This window comes from Canis lupus, chromosome 30 (assembly GCF_048164855.1).
Source record: "Canis lupus baileyi chromosome 30, mCanLup2.hap1, whole genome shotgun sequence".
NCBI lineage: Eukaryota > Metazoa > Chordata > Mammalia > Carnivora > Canidae > Canis > Canis lupus.
The window spans coordinates 3,165,878-3,185,224 of record NC_132867.1 but is presented as its reverse complement, the minus strand read 5'-3'; the positions used below and the strand labels follow the sequence as shown (position 1 = coordinate 3,185,224).

At 47.6% G+C, this 19,347-nt stretch overlaps 1 protein-coding gene across 36 annotated transcripts in view; it reads left to right on the top strand.

Annotated features, from left to right (window-relative positions):
- Positions 1-19,347, top strand: part of LOC140621427 (uncharacterized) — a 165,098-nt gene that overhangs the window by 104,125 nt on the left and 41,626 nt on the right. For 30 of the 36 annotated variants that reach the window (XR_012021104.1, XR_012021103.1, XR_012021100.1 and 27 more), the window contains 2 exons: positions 10,026-10,162; positions 13,003-13,397. The exons of 1 other annotated variant lie outside the window; for it this stretch is intronic. Coding sequence is in view for 17 of the 35 variants with exons in the window: in XM_072806457.1 (XP_072662558.1) it covers positions 10,026-10,133 (108 nt within the window). In the remaining 18 variants the exon portion in view is untranslated. The remainder of the gene's footprint in view (positions 1-10,025; positions 10,163-13,002; positions 13,398-19,347) is intronic. 5 more of the 36 variants (XR_012021102.1, XR_012021097.1, XM_072806469.1 and 2 more) reach the window with 1 other exon arrangement.

Below are 19,347 nucleotides of genomic sequence, written 5' to 3'. Positions count from 1 at the left end.
ATGCAGGGAGCCTGATGTGGGATGTGATCCCCCAGGACCCTGGGATCATGACCTGAGCCAAAGCAGATGCTCAACCACTGAGGCACCCAGGTGCCTTGCTGATTCAATTCCTTTGCTTTTATATGTCTGTTCACATTTTCTATTTCCTCCTATTTAGGTTTCCTCGTTTGACATTTCTAGGGATTTGTCCATTTCTTCCAGGTCTCCCAGTTTGTTAGCGTATAATCTTTCATGGTGTTCTCTTATAGTTGTCTGATTTTTCTGGTGTTGACTGTGATCTCTCTTCTCTCATTTGTGATTTTATTTATTTAGATCTTTTCTCTTTTCTTGTTGATAAGGCTGGCTAGGGCTTGATTCAATTTATTAATTATTTTGAAGAACCATCTCTTTGTTTCGTTATTCCATTCTACTGCTTCGTTGATTCTGTATTGTTTATTTATGCTCTCATCTCTATTTTTCCCCTCTTCTATAAGCTTTAGGCTTTGTTTTCTATTCCTTTTCCAGGTCCTTAAGGTGTAGGGTTAGGCTGTGTATTGGAGACTTCTTGTTTCTTGAAGTAGGCCTGTATTGATATGTACTTCCCTCTTAGGACTGCCTTTGCTGCATCCAAGAGGCTTGGAGAAACATATTTTCATTTTCGTTTGTTTTAAATTTCCTCTTTAATTTCCTGGTTGCTCCATTCTCTAGTAGGATGATCATAAACTCAACGTATTTTTGGTCTGTCCAAATTTTTTCTTACTGTCGACTTCGAGTTTCATAGCGTTGTGGTCTGACAATGTACAGGGTGTTATATCAACCTTCTTGTACCTGTTGTACCTGTTTAGGGCTGATTTGTGGCCCATGATATGATCTGTTCTGGAGAATGTCCCATGTGCACTTGAAAGGAATGTGTACTCTGCTTTAGGTTGAAATGTTCAGACTATATCTGTTGAGTCCCTGTGGTCCAGTGTGTCAAGGCTATTGTTCCCTTGTTGATTTTCTGTATAGATGATTGGTCCATTGCCATAAGTGGGTGTGAAAATCCGCTGTCATTGTATTATTATCAGTGAGTTCCTGTAAATTTGTTGTTAATTGGTTTCTATATTAGGTACCCCCATGTTAGCAGCATAAATATTTAGTTGTTTCATCTTTTTTTTAAAGATTTTATTTATTTATTCATGATAGTCACACAGAGAGAGAGAGAGAGGCGGAGACATAGGCAGAGGGAGAAGCAGGCTCCATGCAGGGAGCCCGATGTGGGACTCGATCCTGGGTCTCCAGGATCGCGCCCTGGGCCAAAGGCAGGCGCCAAACCGCTGCGCCACCCAGGGATCCCTAGTTGTTTCATCTTGATAGTCTTTTTAATTATGAAATAATGTTCTTCTTCATCTCTTCTTACAGTATTTGTTCTTTCTTTTTTCAAATGTAAATATTTTATTTATTTATTCATGAGAGACACAGAGAGCAGCAGAGGCAGAAACATAGGCAGAAGGAGAGGCAGGCTCCACACAGGGAGGCCGATGTAGGACTCGGTCCTGGGATCCCAGGATCACACCCTGCGCCAAAGGCACATGCTCAACCACTGACCCTACAGGTGTCCCCCAGGGTTTGGTTTCAAATCTAGTTAGTCTGATATAAGTATGGGTCCTCCAGCTTTCGTATGGTATCCATTACCGTGATAGATGGTTTTCCATCCCCTGACTTTCAATCTCCCGGTGTCTATAGGTCTAACGTGAGCATCTTGTTGGCAGCATACATATGGATCTTGGTTTTTTAATAATGATTTTATTTATGAGGGAGTGAGAGAGAGAGAGGCAGAAAATTAGGCAGAGAGAAAAGCATGGTTCCCACCAGGAGCCCAATATGGGACTGGATCCCAGACTCCAGGATCACAGACTGAGTCCAAGGCAGAGGCTCAAACCCTGAGTCACCCAGGCATCCCGGATCCTGTTTTTTAAGCTACTCTGATACCCTATATCTTTTGATTGGAGCAATTTTTCTATCAGCATTCAGAGTGATTATTGAAAAATATGAACTTATTGCCTTTGTGTTACCAGTAGAGTTGGTGTTTCTGGTGACGTTCTCTGGTCCTTTCTAGTCTTTGTTGCTTTTGGTCTCTTTTTTTCCCCACTAGAAGAATCCCTCTTAAAATTCCTTACTGGACTGGTTTAGTGGTCATGAACTCCTTTATACTTTGTCTGTCTGGGAAATCTTTATCTCTCCTTCTTTCCTGAATGACACCCTTGCTGAAGAAAGAATTCATATGAATTGGACACCTGTAAAAAGAAATTTAAAAACATAAAATAAATTTTTGCTATTTTCATTGAGGAAAATGGCATTTAGGAGAAAACCAGAAGCTGAAAGGGAGGAGGACAGATTTCACCCTCTGTAGCCTTCACAGGGACCTGGTGTCCTTTCCAAGGAGGCCCCCCCCTCCGTAGGATGCTTCCTTCCCCTCTGCACCTCTCGTTGGAACCCACCAGGCACATCTCCATACCTCTGACACCTCTGCAGTCGCGGTTTATACCATCTTCCATGTATCCTTTTGGGGACCACAGGATCATGTATGGAATCAACCGGCTACTTTTTGACAACATTGGGGGGATTCTGACTTTTGTTGGTTTTGGTGTGTGTGTGTGTCTATCACATGCAGCTATCATGTGCAGCTATCGGATCCTCTGGCTGGGTCACCCAAATGCCAAAATGGTTGGCACAACATCATTTCTGGTGCTGGATCTGGGCAGCTAGCTGGGGTCTCCTGGCCGACCCTGTGCTCGCTGGTGCAATGACTTTCAGCTGGAGGGTCAACTGAGCTGGAAATTCCGGCTCGACCACATTCTCATGACCTGCAGTGGGTCCCGCCAGGCACCGGGTGCTTCTATTCTCCCCGATGCCTCGCCAGCAGGGAGCCAGACCTTCGGGCCACTCTGGGGGGAGCTCGTGAGGAGCCGGTTGCCCATGGCGGAGCCCTGGGGCTGCCTGTGTGTGGGAGTCGGGGTGGGGATGCGGCTGGGGTTCTTCAGTCTGCTGTGCTGCCTGGCCTTCAGGCCGAGACCCATGCTCACCCAGCCCCTACTCACTAGGGTGAGGAGGATGCCCTCCATATGCTGGTATGAGTTATCCAGCACCACAAGGTGTGCAGGCTGAGTCCACCTGGTGCAGGTGGCTCAGGTGCATGAGCTGCAAGTGTGGGACCCAGGAAATTTAACAAAAATCTCCTACCCCTGGGCACACAGAGCAGGACTGATTCCATTTTGTGCTACACCTGCCACTTCCCCTATGACCCTGACATGACCTGATTGTTGCTTAAGGCGCTGCCCCACCCTAGTCAGGCTGCTCAACACACCCTAATCAGAAATCAGTTCATAACAATGTAACCCCGCTTTGTGCCCGCCAAATCTATGCGCCGATTCGACCAAAGTAATAGGCTAGCTCAAGTGGATACTATAGGGTAAGGTGTAATTCAATCGGCCACCTGCGTGTGAACTGACATGACAGTGCAACTTTCTGCGTATCCCATGGGCCACTGGCCCCTATAAAGCTGCTACACCTTTTAGTCTCGGGGTCCAAGTCCCTGCTCTGCTGTGTCAGGTGCACCTAGACACAAGCTCCAGCTTGTAAAGAAATCCTTGGGAGTTTGCAATGGTGTTGGCTCCTCAGTGGTTTCTCAGATTCACAATGTTGGGCACAACACAAGGGCCTACTGTCCTGACATCCCTTCTAGTGCCATGCTGACCGCCCTGCAGGCCCTCTCTGCCCCAGGCACACAGTCAAGGGAATGCAGTGAGGGGAGGAAGAGCCCCACACCCAGCCAGCCACAGCCTCCTGGACAGAGGGAGCACAGACCTCCGGGTCGCTTTGCACAGACCCTGGTGACCTGAGGCTTCCTGGCTGTCACTCTGTCCCAGGCGCTCTTGGCCCGCGGGGCGCAGCCTGAGTCCCAGTAAAGTCTGTTGCGTCTTGACCCCGGCATCTGGTCCAGTGGAAGGCACGTTGGGATGTCAGTTGGGTGTTGCTGGCGGCGCCCCTGCAGGGGCTGGTGGGACCTAGGTGGTACCCCGTCCTCCTCTCTGGGGTTCTCTCCATGTCCCGTGAACAGTGTTCTGGGAGACACAGAATTGGGCTGGCTGTGCATTTTTGCACCACAACACTTTATTGACTTTCTACAGCAAACAGGCTCAGAGCTGAGGGTGCACGCCTTCCCCTGGGGAGGGAGACCTTTCTGTCCTTTAGGGGAGGGCAAGAATGACATGGGTTGGGGGGCGGGTGCTGGAGGCCCCCACCTGGGAGCATGTGTGGACTCTGGGTAGGGGCGTTTGTCCTGAGGTTTCAGTCTGAGAGATGGTTCTGAGGACAGCAGAGCTGACATGGACCTGCAGCTCATGGGCTTCTGTGCTGGGCCCCGCAGGGCAGCTGGAACCCGGCCTCAGACTCCCTGGCGCCCCAGCACCTGGAGGAGTCTGCCTCCTGGTATGGGTGTGGGTGGGGCCCACCATCCTACCCCAGGGTCCAGGAGTCAACATTCAGCTGTGAGAGGGCTCGCTCAGACCAAGGTCAGAATCTAGGGCCGGCCAGGGCCATGAGGGCTGGATCCCATTAGTCTTTGTGTTGGGCCTGGGGCGGAGTCTCAAGTCACCCCAACCCTCACAGAGCCCAGGGCCAGGCCAGCCCAGATCCCCATGGGTTAGGGGCTGGTGTCCTGTGCAGGGTGTGTACGCTAAATGAGGGACAGTGGGCGGAGGCAGGGCACAGTGGGTCCTCTGCACCACTCACCTGTACTCACCCTGTTGGGGGTTCCCTGTCTTCTCTCCTCCCTGTAACTCCTGGGTATTCTATGGGACACCCAGGCTTCTGATGGGAGCAGGGTATCCAGAGAAACCCGGGGAGGCTGAGCATGTCCCACAGGGGGCACCTGCACCGGGTCCTTGCTGAGGGCCGATGGTGTGGTGGTGGATGGTGTGGAGGCAAGGTTATGATGGTGGTGGAGTGTGGGGGATGGTGTAGGGGTGATGGTGCTGGGGTATAGTGTGAGTGGGGATTGTGTGGGGCTTTGTGGGTTTGAGGGGGATGGTGTAGGTGGGATGCCAATGGGGATGATGAAGTAGGGGGATGGTGTGGGAGTGGGGAATGAGGGGGATGTCGTGGGGGGCCTGCGGACACAGGGCATCTCCTTCCTCTAAGATGCACAAGGAGACGTCTACAGTTAAAGGTGACTAGTCTGGGGTTTGCAGTGACACCTGCCCCTGCCCTGGCTGGACCAGCAGCATTATCTGGGGATCATTATACTATGTATGTTTTCAAATTGCAAATTGTCTCAAATTAAATGCATAGAATTTAGAATAATATAAATCATCGAGAGTGGGTGTCACTCTGACCCGTCTGACCCTCATGGGATCGATGTTTGTCCTGCTCCAGCAGCGGCCATGCAGCCTGGCCACCAGGTCCGGTTCCTCCCCCCACGTCCCCCACCCCATCCCCTGCTTCTCAGGGGGCCCTCCCTCTCCCCTTTGGTGTTCAGCTCCCATGACAACACCTGAAGGCCCCATCCTTCTGGCCTCCTCATCCCCGAAGCATAGGGAGAGTGGGCACGGGAGTCATCCTCAGCATCCTACCATGGAGCAGTGTGTTTTTGGCTTCTATTGCTCCCCCGGCCTCAGAAGCCCCATTTTCCCTACCCAGAAGGACCCGGGCCTCCCTCAGGGCCCCGAATCCCCCTGGCCCAACAGCCTCACCCGACCCCCTAGCCATCCCAAAATATGGTGTGGCTGCCGAACGTCCTGTTGACGTCCAAGTCTACCTGCGTGATTCCCTGGAGGAGACCAGGGCCTCCTCCTTCATTTCCTGTGGGAAAACTGTGGAGGAGGAGCAGGCGTCAGGGAAACAGACCCTGACTCTCAGGAGCTGCCGTGCTGGGCAGGGAGCCCTGGGGCCACCATGGGAGTGTGTACTGCAGAAACCTCCTTCCTTCCTCTGGGAGGCCGGGCATGGCGGGAGTGCCCACTGTACCCGTGACACCTGTGTGAGGGCCTGTGCCCAGCTGTTGTGGGCGGGGAGGTGACGGAGTGTCAGCCTGGGTGGGAGGGGATAGGGGTTCAGCCCAGGTGGGAGGGGACATGGCGGTGTTGTGCCAAAGATTGTGAATCTGAGAAACCACTATGGAGCTGACACTGATGCAAACCCACAAGGGTTGATTTGCAAACTCGAGTTTGCGTCCAAGTTCACCCGACACAGAGGAGCAGGGACTTGGACCTCGTGGTGGGTTTTTGCTTAGTTTTTAGGACTTGTCTCAGGGACCTCCAGAAGGGCTGGAGTAATTCCTCAAGTTCTGTTTACATTTTGATATGGGGCCTTCAAGGGCATTGAGCTCTGCTCTCATTCTAATAGGGGCTTCCAGCCCTCGGGGTGGGCTCAGTTCTTATTCTATTGTGGGGCTTTCTAGGACATTAAGCTGCAAACTTTTGTTTTTTTCCTGTAACTGAAGTAATGTAAATTTTACCTCTTCTTCACCGGGGCCTGGGATGGATGGACCTGTTCGAACCCTGAACTTAAAGAGGAAAGACCTTCATTTTCTTGGCCTCCTTGCGTCCCCTCCCATCCTATCTAGCTCTTTCCCCCTTCCCCAGAGCTCCTGAGAGAGCAATTGCAAATGACCTCAGCTTGGCAGGGTCTGTTGGGGGACAGGCCCAGGGATTTGGGATCAGGAAGACCTGGGGTGCGGTCATACCGGCTGTGCATCGGGATTTGATGCTGCAGATTCATTCCCTAAGGCTATCTTGACAACTGACTTTATACATAGAAAAGCTCTCCTTTATCTTTAAAAGATGAAGAGCCAGTCAAAGCCTTTTTTCTCTGCCCATCTGATTGCTCAGATTCCAATGTGAGACGTATTTCCTGTTAATAAGGATAATTTACTATCCGTAGTACTATGCTTAAAATATTCTGACACAAGTAATTCAGAGGGATGAGGGTTTCTCATCTCTTTCTTCACAGCTCAGTCACTCCTCAGGAAATGCATCTTTATAGATTTGGAAAGAACTGAGAGACATTGTTACCAATGGTCCTATTATTATGTGAAGGATCCTTCCCTGAAATTCTTCCCCTGTTTCAACTGACACTGAAACACTTTGAACTCTTTGGAAGACAAATGTCAAGGAAATAAATGTTATGCATTGCTAATTTTAAATGCACTTGCAATATGGTGTCTATTATAATAGAAGTATTTTTATCTGATTTTTGCTATTTATTATCCGTTCCTGCTTTTCAGGTTGAGGAGGCATTATACGTTTTTTAAGTGTTTTTCTTTCCTTCTGATATAAAATTCTTACTTTGTTTCCATCGAAGGAACTCTTTAAGAATAAGGCAAAAGTTAATTCAACTATTCTTAAAATGTCTTCACACTTGGAGCCTGATTCATTTAAGTCAATTTTCAAAATAAATCTTATTTATTAGGAAAAAAACAAAGATTTATAGGGAAATTGAGAAGATAGTACAGAGCATTTGCATGCACTTGCACTCAGTTTCTCCAATGATTGATATCTTATATCAGTACGGTACAAATATGAGCTAATGAATCAATATTAAAATATTCGCATTAACCAAAGACGATACTTTATTCAGATTTCCTTAGTTTTTGCTAAGTTACCACCCCTCATATGACATTCCATTTGTCCTACTGTTTTCTTAGGCTCCTCTGGATTGTGACAGTCTTTCAGCCTTTCCTTGTTGTTGTTGCCCTGGAACACTTTGTGAAGTAGAGTATTTTGTAAAATTTCCCTGAGTTGAGACATGTCTGTTGTTTATCTCATGATTGAACAGTTTTTGTGGATTATATACAGAGATATACTGCCATTTTTATTATATCATATAAAGGATAGATACTATCAACATGATTTATCCATCTTGGTATCGATCTGATCATCTTGCTGAGGTAGTGTTTGTCATCTTTCTCCGTAGTTAAGTGATTCTTCTTCTTCTTCTTCTTCTTCTTCTTATTATTATTATTATTATTATTACCATTATATTATCATTATTATTTTAAGTTTTTCATAATATATTTTGTAGAGGGAAGTTACTATGTGTATTCCACACGTAAGAGTGGGAAGCTATGCTCACCAACTTGAGGGTGGAAAGTCTGCACAAATTGTTTGAAATTCTTCTACATGGGAGATTTCTCTGCCTTGTGTCTTTGGTTTTTTTTCTTTTTCAAAGATGTTATTTATTTATTTGAGAGAGAGAGATAGGAAAGAAAAACCATGAGTGAGAGGGGCAGATGGACAGGGAGAAGCAGGTTCCCTGCTGAACAGGGAGCCTACATTGGGACCTGGATCATGATCTGACTTAAGGCAGAAGCTTAACTGACTGAGCCACCCAGGTGCCCCTATTTCTTTCTTTCTTTCTTTCTTTCTTTCTTTCTTTCTTTCTTTCTTTCTTTCTTTCTTTCTTTCTTTCTTTCTATAATAAATTTACTTTTTATTGGTGTTCAATTTGCCAACATACAGAATAACACGCAGTGCTCATCCCGTCAAGTGCCCCCCTCAGTGCCCGACACACATTCACACCTACCCCTGCCCTCCTCCCCTTCCATCACCCCTAGTTCGTTTCTCAGAGTTAGGAGTCTTTATGTTCTGTCTCCCTTTCTTTTTTTTTTTTTTTGATTGTATTTATTTATTCATGATAGTCACAGAGAGAGAGAGAGAGAGAGAGAGGCAGAGACACAGGCAGAGGGAGAAGCGGGCTCCATGCAGGGAGCCCGATGTGGGATTCGATCCCGGGTCTCCAGCATCGCGCCCTGGGCCAAAGGCAGGCGCCAAACCGCTGCGCCACCCAGGGAACCCTGTCTCATTTCTGATATTTCCCACACATTTCTTCTCCCTTCCCCTATATTCCCTTTCACTATTATTTATATTCCCCAAGTGAATGAGAACATACAATGTTTGTCCTTCTCCTATTGACTTCACTCAGCATAATACCTTCCAGTTACATCAACGTTGAAGCAAATGGTGGCTATTTGTCATTTCTAATGGCTGAGCAAGGCCCACCTTTTCTCTCCCTTCATCTTCTGAGTCTCCTATGACATGAATGTTATTGTTTTAATAAGTGGCTGAGTTCCCTAAATCTGTCTCTGCCGTCCATAACTTTCGTTGTTTTTAAGGCTTCCACTTGGGACTGCATCTCAGTTATACCATTTTTAACCTTGGCCTGACTAAATTTTAGTTCTTTTATTTCTACAGTAAGGGATGCTCTAGTTTTCTTTTGTGCTCTTTTTCTAGCCCAGATGCTCTCTTTATAATCATTGTTTTAAACTGTAGTTAGACATCATATATTTGTATTGATGGACTTCCTGGCAGTGAGTACTACCTCATGTTATTTTATGGAGGAGAATTTCTCCATCTCATTATTTTTTCCAGAAAAGAAAAAAGGAAGAAAAAGAAAAACCAAGAAAAACAATAAGAACTTCCCTCCCCCCCCCAAAAAAAACAGATTATTTTGGCCTCCTTGTTAAAAGATTCTAAATCCCAAAATAACAAACACAATTAAAGTACCATGAGTGTAAAAATAAGATATATATATGGTACGTACATAAAAATTAAAATAAGGCAATTAATAAAATAGAATCAAAGAAAATAAATGAAAATAAAGCACAAATTACAAAGGAAGCTAGACCCTACTTTCCAGGCAGTGCTGAATCTCTACAGCCTCTGTGGTCCGACAACTTGTTGGCAGTGAGTGGTCTGTGCGGGGTCTGGGGATGGCCCATGGTGCTGATTGTCAGGTGCACATCTGCCTAAGTGATGCACCTGCAGGGTCAGGGACCTGGTGGGTTTCAGTGACTCTTGCCTCCAGCGGGTGGCACTGTGCTGCTCCCTGAGACTCAGCGCTGTTTGGCATGATGCCAGTGGGGATGCTGGGCCCTCTGGGTCTGGGGCTGATCATCCCACCCCCAGTCTGCAGGCCCTCCACAGAAGAGCCCCCAAGCTCATTTCTCAGAATCCTGCTTTCACTCTGCCTACGTCCGAGCTGCTTTTGGTTTTGTTTTTTTATCTCAGACTGTTGTGCCCAAGATTGCAAATCCGAGAAACCACCAAGAAGCCCACACCGAAGCAAACACACAATGGTTTATTTATAACCTCGAGCTGGTGTCCGAGTATACCTGACACAGTGGAGCAGGGACTTGGACCCCGAGGTGGGTTTTAGCTTAGTTTTAACGGCTTGTCTCAGGGACCTCCAGAAGGGCTAGAGGAATTCCTCGAGTTCTGTTTACATTTTGATATGGGGCCTTCAAGGGCATTGAGCTCTGTTCTCATTCTAATAGGGGCTTCCTGCCCTTGGCCTGGGCTCAGTTTTGATTCTATTGTGGAGCTTTCTAGGACATTAAGCTGTAAACAGCAAAGGTTCCACACCTGGAAGGGGTATGTCACACTGTTGCTATATGCTGAAAATGTGGTACTGGAAACAGGAAACCCGGGAGCCTCCACCAAAACGTGTTAGAACTAAGGAGTGAGTTCAGGGGATCCCTGGGTGGCGCAGCGGTTTAGCGCCTGCCTTTGGCCCAGGGCGCGATCCTGGAGACCCGGGATCGAATCCCACGTCAGGCTCCCGGTGCATGGAGCCTGCTTCTCCCTCTGCCTGTGTCTCTGCCTCTCTCTCTCTCTCTCTCTCTGTGACTATCATAAATAAATAAAAATTTAAAAAAATTAAAAAAAAAAGGAGTGAGTTCAGTAAAGTCACGGACACAAACTGACCCTACAGAGCAGAGTAGCCTTGCTGGGTCCCGACAATGAGCACTCAGGAAGGAAAGGAAGGACGTGAACGCCTTCTCAGGAGCATCAAGGAGAAGAAATAATGAGACTGAACCAAAGGAGCACAAGACTTGTGCACTGAGCCATACCAGGCTCTGGGAGGCCGTCCTGGGCTCGTGGGGTGGGAGCCTCATCTTGTGAAAATGTCTGCAGTTCCTGTAGGCACCCTCAGTTTCAATGTCATTCCTATCAAAATCATGGTGGCAGGTCTTAGAAATAGGAAAAAAAAAATCCATAACATCCATCCGCCCCCACAAATGACCCGGGACAGCCAATCAGTATTTGAGAAGCAGGACAGAGCGGGATGCACCACTTTCCGATTTCAAATGATGTCACAGAGACACAGGATAAAGCAGTGTGGTTTTCGGGCCCCCACCTGGCTCCGTTGGTTAAGCATTCGACTCCTGATCACACCTCCTGTCCCGATATTAGGGGTGGTGAGTTCTAGCCCTGGGCTGGGCCATGGATGAGGCATGGAGCCTATGTAGGCAAAGCAGTCCCACGGCGGGTGGTCCCAGTATAAGCTGAATGAGCAAAACAGAGAGTCCAGAAGGAAATGTGCTTTGATACAACTGATTTTTTAACTTAATTTAATTTAAACCCAATTAATTAACGTATAGTGTATTATACTTTCAGAGGAAGAATTCAGGGATTCACCAGTTGGAGATAACAGCAGTGCTCATGACATCACATGCCTTCCTTCATGCCAGTCTCCTGTTAACCCACCCCCCCGCCTCCAACGACCCTCAGTTTGTTTCCTATCATTAAGAGTCTGTATTTCCTGCAACTGTTTTCATCTTGTTTTTCCTTCCCTTCACAGTTGTTATATGCTTTGCTTCTTTAATCCCACCTATGAATGACACCACCCGGTCATTCTCTTTCCTGACTGACTTATTTCACTTAACATGATCCCTCTAGTTCTTTTTTTTTTTTTTAATTTTTTTTTATTTATTTATGATAGTCACAGAGAGAGAGAGAGCGGCAGAGACACAGGCAAGGGAGAAGCAGACTCCATGCACTGGGAGCCCGATATGGGACTCGATCCCGGGTCTCCAGGATCGTGCCCTGGGCCAAAGGCAGGCGCCAAACTGCTGCGCCACCCAGGGATGGATCCCTCTAGTTCTATCCACGTCATTGCAAATGGCAAGATTTCTTTCTCTTTGATGGCTGAATACCATTCCTCTCTCTATGACCATCATTTATCTCCCATCCTTTTTATCCATCATCTGCCCGAGGGCACCGAGGCTCCTCCCACAGTGTGGCTACTGTTGACCCGGATACTGTGAACATCAGGACATGCAGGTATCCCGATTCTCACTGCATCTGTATCTTCGGAGTGAGCTCAGGCCTTTCACCTGCTTGTTGCAGGGCGGCTCTATTTGTAACTTCCTGAGGAGCCTCCACACTGTTTCCAGGGTGGCTGCACCAGCCCGCAGTCCCACCCACAGTGGAAGAGGGTTGAGTGAGTTTTGTGGGATGTGGTAAAAGTCTGGTCCACATTTCATTTCGCGTCCTGTGGGCTCCAATTCCTTGTCCTTTAGTATTTCTGGGGAAGCTGGGTGTTGGGCTCCGTTTCAGTGAGACGTTTCCGGAGCTAACAGGCCCCAGCTGGAGCTTGAAAGGAGGCAGGTGCTGTCCCTGAAGAGCCCGCTGCCTCCTGCACAGCCTCCTACAGCGCCTGAGCATCCCGCAGGGGGCGCCCGAGCCCAGGCCCCACCCAGGGGGCATGAATGGGCAGTAGGCCTAATCTGCCTGCAATAACAGGAGCAAGCCTGTGCTGGGGAGGCCTGAGGAGGACGTGGGGAAGCGTCCACGCTGATGAGCCGCAGCTTCAGGAAATTGTGGGCTTGCATCCAGGCTGAAAGGAGCCCCTGGGCCACTCAGGACCCACGGGGAGTCTTCAGGAAGATATGGGCCCACATCCACGCTGACAAGAGCCCCTGGGCCACCTCAGGACCTAAGTAGAGGCTTCTGGAAGTTGGGGTCCGCATTCACGGTGACAGGAGCCCCGGTCTCCTCAGAACCCTCAGTGATGTTCGGGAGGACGTTGGGTGACATCTACACAACAAGATGCTGACTTCTTTAGGACCCCCGGTGTTGACTTGGGGAAATATGGGGTACGTCCATGCGGACAGAAGACCCCAGCCTTGTCAGGGCCTGTGGTGAGGCCTCAGAAAAATGTGGGTGGCCAATCCACACTGACAGGATTCTCCTGCCTCCTCAGGACCCACTGTGAAGTTTTTGGAAGATTTGGGGCCACGTCAATCCTGACAGGACCTGGACTTTGGCTTCTGGAAATATGGGACTGCGTCTATGCTGACAGGAGCCCACAGCCTCCTCAGGATGCGCCGTGAGTTTTCTGGGGGATGTGGGGCCATGTCCAGGCTGACAGGAGCCCCCTGCCACCTGAGGACCTGCTTGAGGCTTCCAGAGGATGTGAGGCATAGTTCACAGTGACAGGAGACCCAGCATCCTCAGGACCCGCTGACTATGACTCAGGAACACGTGGGACCACGTCCGCACTCCCAGGAGCCCTGCTTCCTCCGGACCCCCTGGAGGACTCTGGAGGCTCCGTTGGGGGCCACGTCCACATCAGAAGGGACTCCTCAGAACCACAGGGTAAGTGAATGGGTAGAATGAATGGTAGGGTCAGGGGAGTGGAGGCAGTTGGTGGTTAGGCTTAGGTTAGATGTTAGGTGTTTGTGATTAAGCTTATGGTTACGGATTACAGGTTAGGGTGAGGGATAAGGGTAAGGGTCAGTGGTTAGGAGTTAGGATGGGTGTTAGGGATTAGGGAACGGGGTTGGGGTTAGCGATAGGATTTAGAGTTAGGGTTAGGGTTTAGGCTTTAGGGATTAGGGCAGGAGGTTTGGAGGTGGGGTTAGGGTTATGGTTACAGTTAGGGTTGGGCTTAGGTTTCCATTTAGGGTTAGGGGTTAGGGTGTGAGTTAGGGTTAGGGGTAAGGGTTAGGGTTTAGGGTAAAAGGCTATGTTTAGGGTTAGGGCGAGGGTTAGGTTTAGGATAGGGGTTAGTGCTAGGTTTAGGGTTAGTGTTTAGTTAGGGACTAGGGTCAGGTCAGGGTCAGGGTATGGTTTTGGAAAAGGGTAAGAGATACGTTTAGGGTGTAGTTTAGGAGTTAGTTTTAGGGTACAGGTTAGAGTACAGTTTGGGGTATGTGATAGGATTGGTATTAGCGGGTTAAGGTTAGGGTACAGGTTAAGGTTAGGAATAGGATTTGAGTATATTAAGTTAAGGTTAGGGTTAGAGGTTAGGGTTAGATTTAAGGTAGGGGTCAGGCTTAAGGGTTTAGAATAGGTTTAGGATTTAGGGTGAGGGTTGGCAGAAAGGTTCAGTGAATGTGTTTTGGTCTAGGGGTTTGTGTTTGGTTTTCGATTAGTGATGGGTTTTGTTTAAGGGTTACGTTAACATTAGGATTAAGTATAGGGTTAGGGTTATGTCTGTGTATGGTTAGAGTTTGGGTCTTGGCATGCGGACTCCTAGTATTGGGTAGTTTAGTTTTATGCACTCTAGGGTTTGGGTTCAAAGATAGCCTGACTCCACCAAGTCAGTGTCCTCCCCAGAGAATCAAAATACAGGCTTCTGCTGGGGTCAGAATAGACATGGCAGGCTTCTCCTGAGCTGAGCTAAGGAGGGGATTTGAGGCTCTAAAGACTCTTTATTTGGATTTTCAGTTGTCTTTCTGATATTATCTCTACTGCGCCCATGTTTCATCAATACTACCAATTATTATTTTAAAGTTTTACTTGAATTCCTGTTTGTAAACACAGCTTCCGGTTTACCACATAGTGATTGAACCCTTGGATACAACGCCTGGTACTAGTCACAGGTGCCCTCCACTGTCCCTATCCCCTGATTCCCCATCCCCCCACCTTCCTCTGGTATTTATTAGTTTATTCTCTGTGACTAAGAGTGTGTCTCTTGGTTTGCTTCTCTCATCCCTCCTGAGCCCCTTTGCCAGTTTGTTTGGTTTCTTAAAATCCACATGTGAATGCAATTGTATGGTATTTGGTATCTGTCTTTCTCTGACTGAGTTCATTTAGCGTAAATCCTTTCCACTCCTTCCACGTCATTGTAAATGGCTTCATTTCATCCCTTCTGATGACCGGGTGATGTCGCAGTGTGTATATTTACCACATCTTTCTGCCCATTCATCTGCCAATGGACATCTGGGCTGTATCCACAGTTTGGCTGTTGTTGATTACGCTGCTACAAACACTGTGCTGCGTGTTTAGAATCTACTAAAGTACTTTTGTATCCACGGGGTAAATACCTAACTCTGCAATTTTGGAATCTTAGGGTAGCTCCATTTTTAACTTCTTTTTTAAAAAAATTTTTTATGATAGTCACAAAGAGAGAGGCAGAGACACAGGCAGAGGGAGAAGCAGGCTCCATGCACTGGGAGCCCGAAGTGGGATTCCATCTCGGGTCTCCAGGATCGCGCCCAGGGCCAAAGACAGGCACCAAACCACTGAACCACCCAGGGATCCCCTTTTTTTAACTTCTCGAGGACCCTCCACACTGTTTTCCAGAGTGGCTACATCTTTTTGCATGCCCACCAGGAGTGTAAAGGTGCTACCCCTTCTCCATAGCTTCACCAACACCTGTTCTTTCTTGTGTTGTTAATATTAGGCATTATGACGGTTGTCAGGTGACATATAATTGTGGCTTTGGTTTGCATTTCCCTGATGATGGGTGACGCTTAGTGTCTTTCCGTGTGTCTGATGGCCATCTGGCTGTCTTGTCAGAGACAAAGTCCATTCATTTTTCTGCCCATCTCCAGTTGCATAATTTGTTTTTAGGATCTTGAGATTTATATTTCCTTTATGTGTTTTGCATACTAACTCTTCACTGAATGTGTTGTTTACCAATTACTCATTTCATTTTGTATGTTGCCTTTTAGCTTTGGTTTTTTCCTTCACTTTCCGGAAGCTTTTCAATTTGATGAATTCCCAATAGTATTTTTGCTTTTGTTTCCTCACCTCAGAGGCATATCTAGAAAGAAGATCCGGGGATCTCTGGGTGGCACAGCGGTTTAGCGCCTGCCTTTGGCCCAGGACCCGATCCTGGAGACCTGGGATCGAGTCCACGTCAGGCTCCCTGCATGGAGCCTGCTTCTGTCTCTGCCTATGTCTCTTTCTCTCTCTGTGTGTGTATGTGACTATCATAAATAAATAAAAATTAAAACAAACAAATTTGTATATATATATATATATATATATATATATATATATATATATATATATGAAGATCCAATGGCCAATGTCAAAGACATTGCTGCCTATCTTTTCTTCTTTGTATGGTTTCAAGTCTCACATTTAGGTCTTTCATCCATTTTGAATTTATTTTTTATATATATGGTGTAAGAAAGTGGTCCAGTTTCATTCTTCTGCATGTGGCTGCCTGGTTTTCCCAATACCATTTGTTCTTTTCCTGGGGTCAGGGTTAGGGTTTGTTGAAGAGACTGTCTTTGTGCTTTGGATATTCCGTCCTGCCTTGTTGTCGATTAATGGATCATAGAGTTACAGGTTTGTATCTTGTTTCAGATTTCCATTCTGTTCTATTGATCTAAGCATCTCCTGTTGGGAGATCCTTGATTACTGATTCAATTTCTTTGCTGGTTATCTGTCTGTTCAAGTTTCTTATTTCTTCCTTTTTCATTTTTGCTATGTTATATATTTCCAGGAATTGATCTATTTCTTCCAGGTTCTAGGTTGCTGGCATATAATTTTTCATAATGTTCTCTTATAATCGTTTGTATTTCTCTAGTGTTGGTTGTAATATCTCTTTTCTCATTTGAGATTTTATTTGGGTCCTTTCATCTTTTTATCTTTTTTCTTTTTTAAGGATTTATTTATGGATTCATGAGAGACACAGAGAGGCTGAGGTATAGATACAGGGAAATTGAGGCTCCATGCGGGGAGCCTCATGTGGGACTTGATTCCCCCAAGACCCCTGGATAATGACCTGAGCCAAAGCAGATGCTCAACCACTGAGGCACCCAGGTGCCTTACTGATTCAAATCCTTTGCTTGTTATGGGTCTGTTCACATTTTTTATTTCTTCCTATTTCAGTTTTGCTCGTTTGCACATTTCTAAGGATTTGTCCATTTCCTCCAGGTCTCCCAGTATGTTAGCGTATAATCTTTCATAGTATTCCCTTATAATTGTCTTATTTTTCTGGTGTTGATTTGATCTCTCTTCTCTCATTTGTGATTTTATTTATTTAGGTCTTTTCTCTTTTCTCGTTGATAAGGCTGGCTAGGGCTTGATCCATTTTCTTAATTATTTTGAAGAACCATCTCTTTGTTTCGTTATTCCATTCTACTGCTTTGTTGTTTATGTATTGTTTATTTGTGCTCTCATCTTTATTTTCCCTCTCTTCTATAAGCTTTAGGCTTTGTTTACTAATCATTTTCCAGCTTCTTAAGGTGTAGTGTTAGGCTGTGTATTGGAGACTTCTTGTTTCTTGAGGTAGGCCTGTATTGCTATGTACTTCCCTCGTACGACTGCCTTTGCTACATCCCAGAGGTTTGGAGAAACATGTTTTCATTTTCATTTGTTTTAAATTTCCTCTTTAATTTCCTGGTTGCTCCATTCATTCTCTAGTAGGATGTTCATAATCTCCACGTATTTTTGGTCTGTCCAAATTTTTTCTTACTGTTGACTTCGAGTTTCATAGCATCGTGGTCCAAAAATGTACAGGGTGTGATATCAACATTCTTGTACCTGTTGTACCTGTTGAGGGCTGATTTGTGGGCCATGATATGACCTGTTCTGGAGAATTTCCCATGTGCAATTGAAAGGAATGTGTATTCTGCTTTAGGAAGAAATGTTCAGACTATATCTGTTGAGTCCCTGTGGTCCAGTGTGTCAAGGCTATTTTTCCCTTGTTGATTTTCTGTATAGACGATCGGTCCATTGCCATAAGTGGGTGTTAAAATCCGCTGTCATTGTATTATTATCAGTGAGTTCCTGTACGTTTGTTGTTAATTGGTTTCTATATTTAGGTACTGCCATTTTGGCAGCATAAATATATAGTTGTTTGATCTTGATATAGAGTATTTTTAATTATGAAATAATGCCCTTCTTCATCGCTTGTTACAGTATTTGTTCTTTCTTTTTTGAAATGTAAATACTTTAGTTATTCATGAGAGATACACAGAGAAGCAGAGGCAGAAATATAGGCAGAAGTACAGGCAGGCTCCCCAAATAGAGGCCGATGTGGGACTCGGTCCTGGGATCCCCAGGCATACAGGAACGGGGATGATGGGTGGAGGAGGGGCCCCGGAACACGGCCTGCCCCGGCCCCCTTGACAGAGGGAGCACAGACATCTGGGTAGCTTTGCACAGAAACTGGTGACCTGAGGCTTCCTGGCTGTCACTCTGTCCCAGCCCCTCCTGGCCCGCGGGGCACAGCCTGAGTCCCAGTAAAGTCTGTCAGGTCCTGAACCTGGCGTCTGGCCACCCCTGGAAGTCACATGGGGAGGTCAGCTGGGTGTGGATGGTGGCGCCCCTGCAGGGTTGGTGGGGCCTGGGTGGTGCCCCCTCCTCCTGCCTGGGGGTCTCTCCAAGCCCCGTGCAGTGTTCTGGGAGACACAGAAAAGGGCTGGCTCTGCATTTTCGCACCACAACACTTTATTGACTTTCTACAGCAAATGGCCTCAGAGCCGAGGGTGAACGCCTTCCCCTAGGGACGGAGAGCTTTCTGTCCTTTAGGGGAGGGCAAGAATGACACAGGTTGGGGGGCGGGTGCTGGAGTCCCTCACCTGGGAGCATGTGTGGAATCCGGGTGGGGGCGTGTGTCCTGAGGTTTCAGCCTGAGAGACGGTTCTGAGGAGAGCAGAGCCGACCTGGACCTGCAGCTCATGGGCTCCTGTGCTGGGTCCCCGCAGGGCAGCGGGACCCCAGCCTCGGGCTCCCAGGTACCCCAGCACCTGGAGCAGCCTGCCTCCTGGTGTGAGTATGGGTGGGGCCCACCAGCCTACCCCTACTCTCCCCACACTGGGGTGTCCCAGGATCCAAAGGGCACCCTAGGTCAGCGACCTGGATCGGTGGGGTACGCCCAGGGCCCAAGAGGCCACATCCAGCTGTGAGACAGCTTGCTCAGCCCGGGGCCAGAATCCAGGGCTGGCCAGGGCCATGAGGGGCTGGATCCCATTAGTCTTTGTGTTAGGCCTGGGGGGGAGCTCAAATCAACTCAGCCCCCACAGAGCCCAGGGCCAGGTCAGCCCAGGTTCCTATGGGTTAGGGGCTGGTGTCCTGTGCAGGGTGTGCCGCCCTCCAGGAGGGACAGTGGGCGGAGGCAGGACATGGTGGATCCTCTGCACCACTCACCTGTACCCACCCTGTCGGGGGCTCCCTGTCTTTCCAGCTCCCTGCAACCCCTGGGTACTCTATGGGACACCCGGGCTTCTGATGGGATCAGGGTATACAGAGAAACTCGGGGAGGCTGAGCATGTCCCACAGGGGGCATCTGCACCAAGTCGTTGCTAGGGATAAATGGTGTGGGGGTGGATCCTGTGGGAACAGTGGTATGATTGTGGTGGAG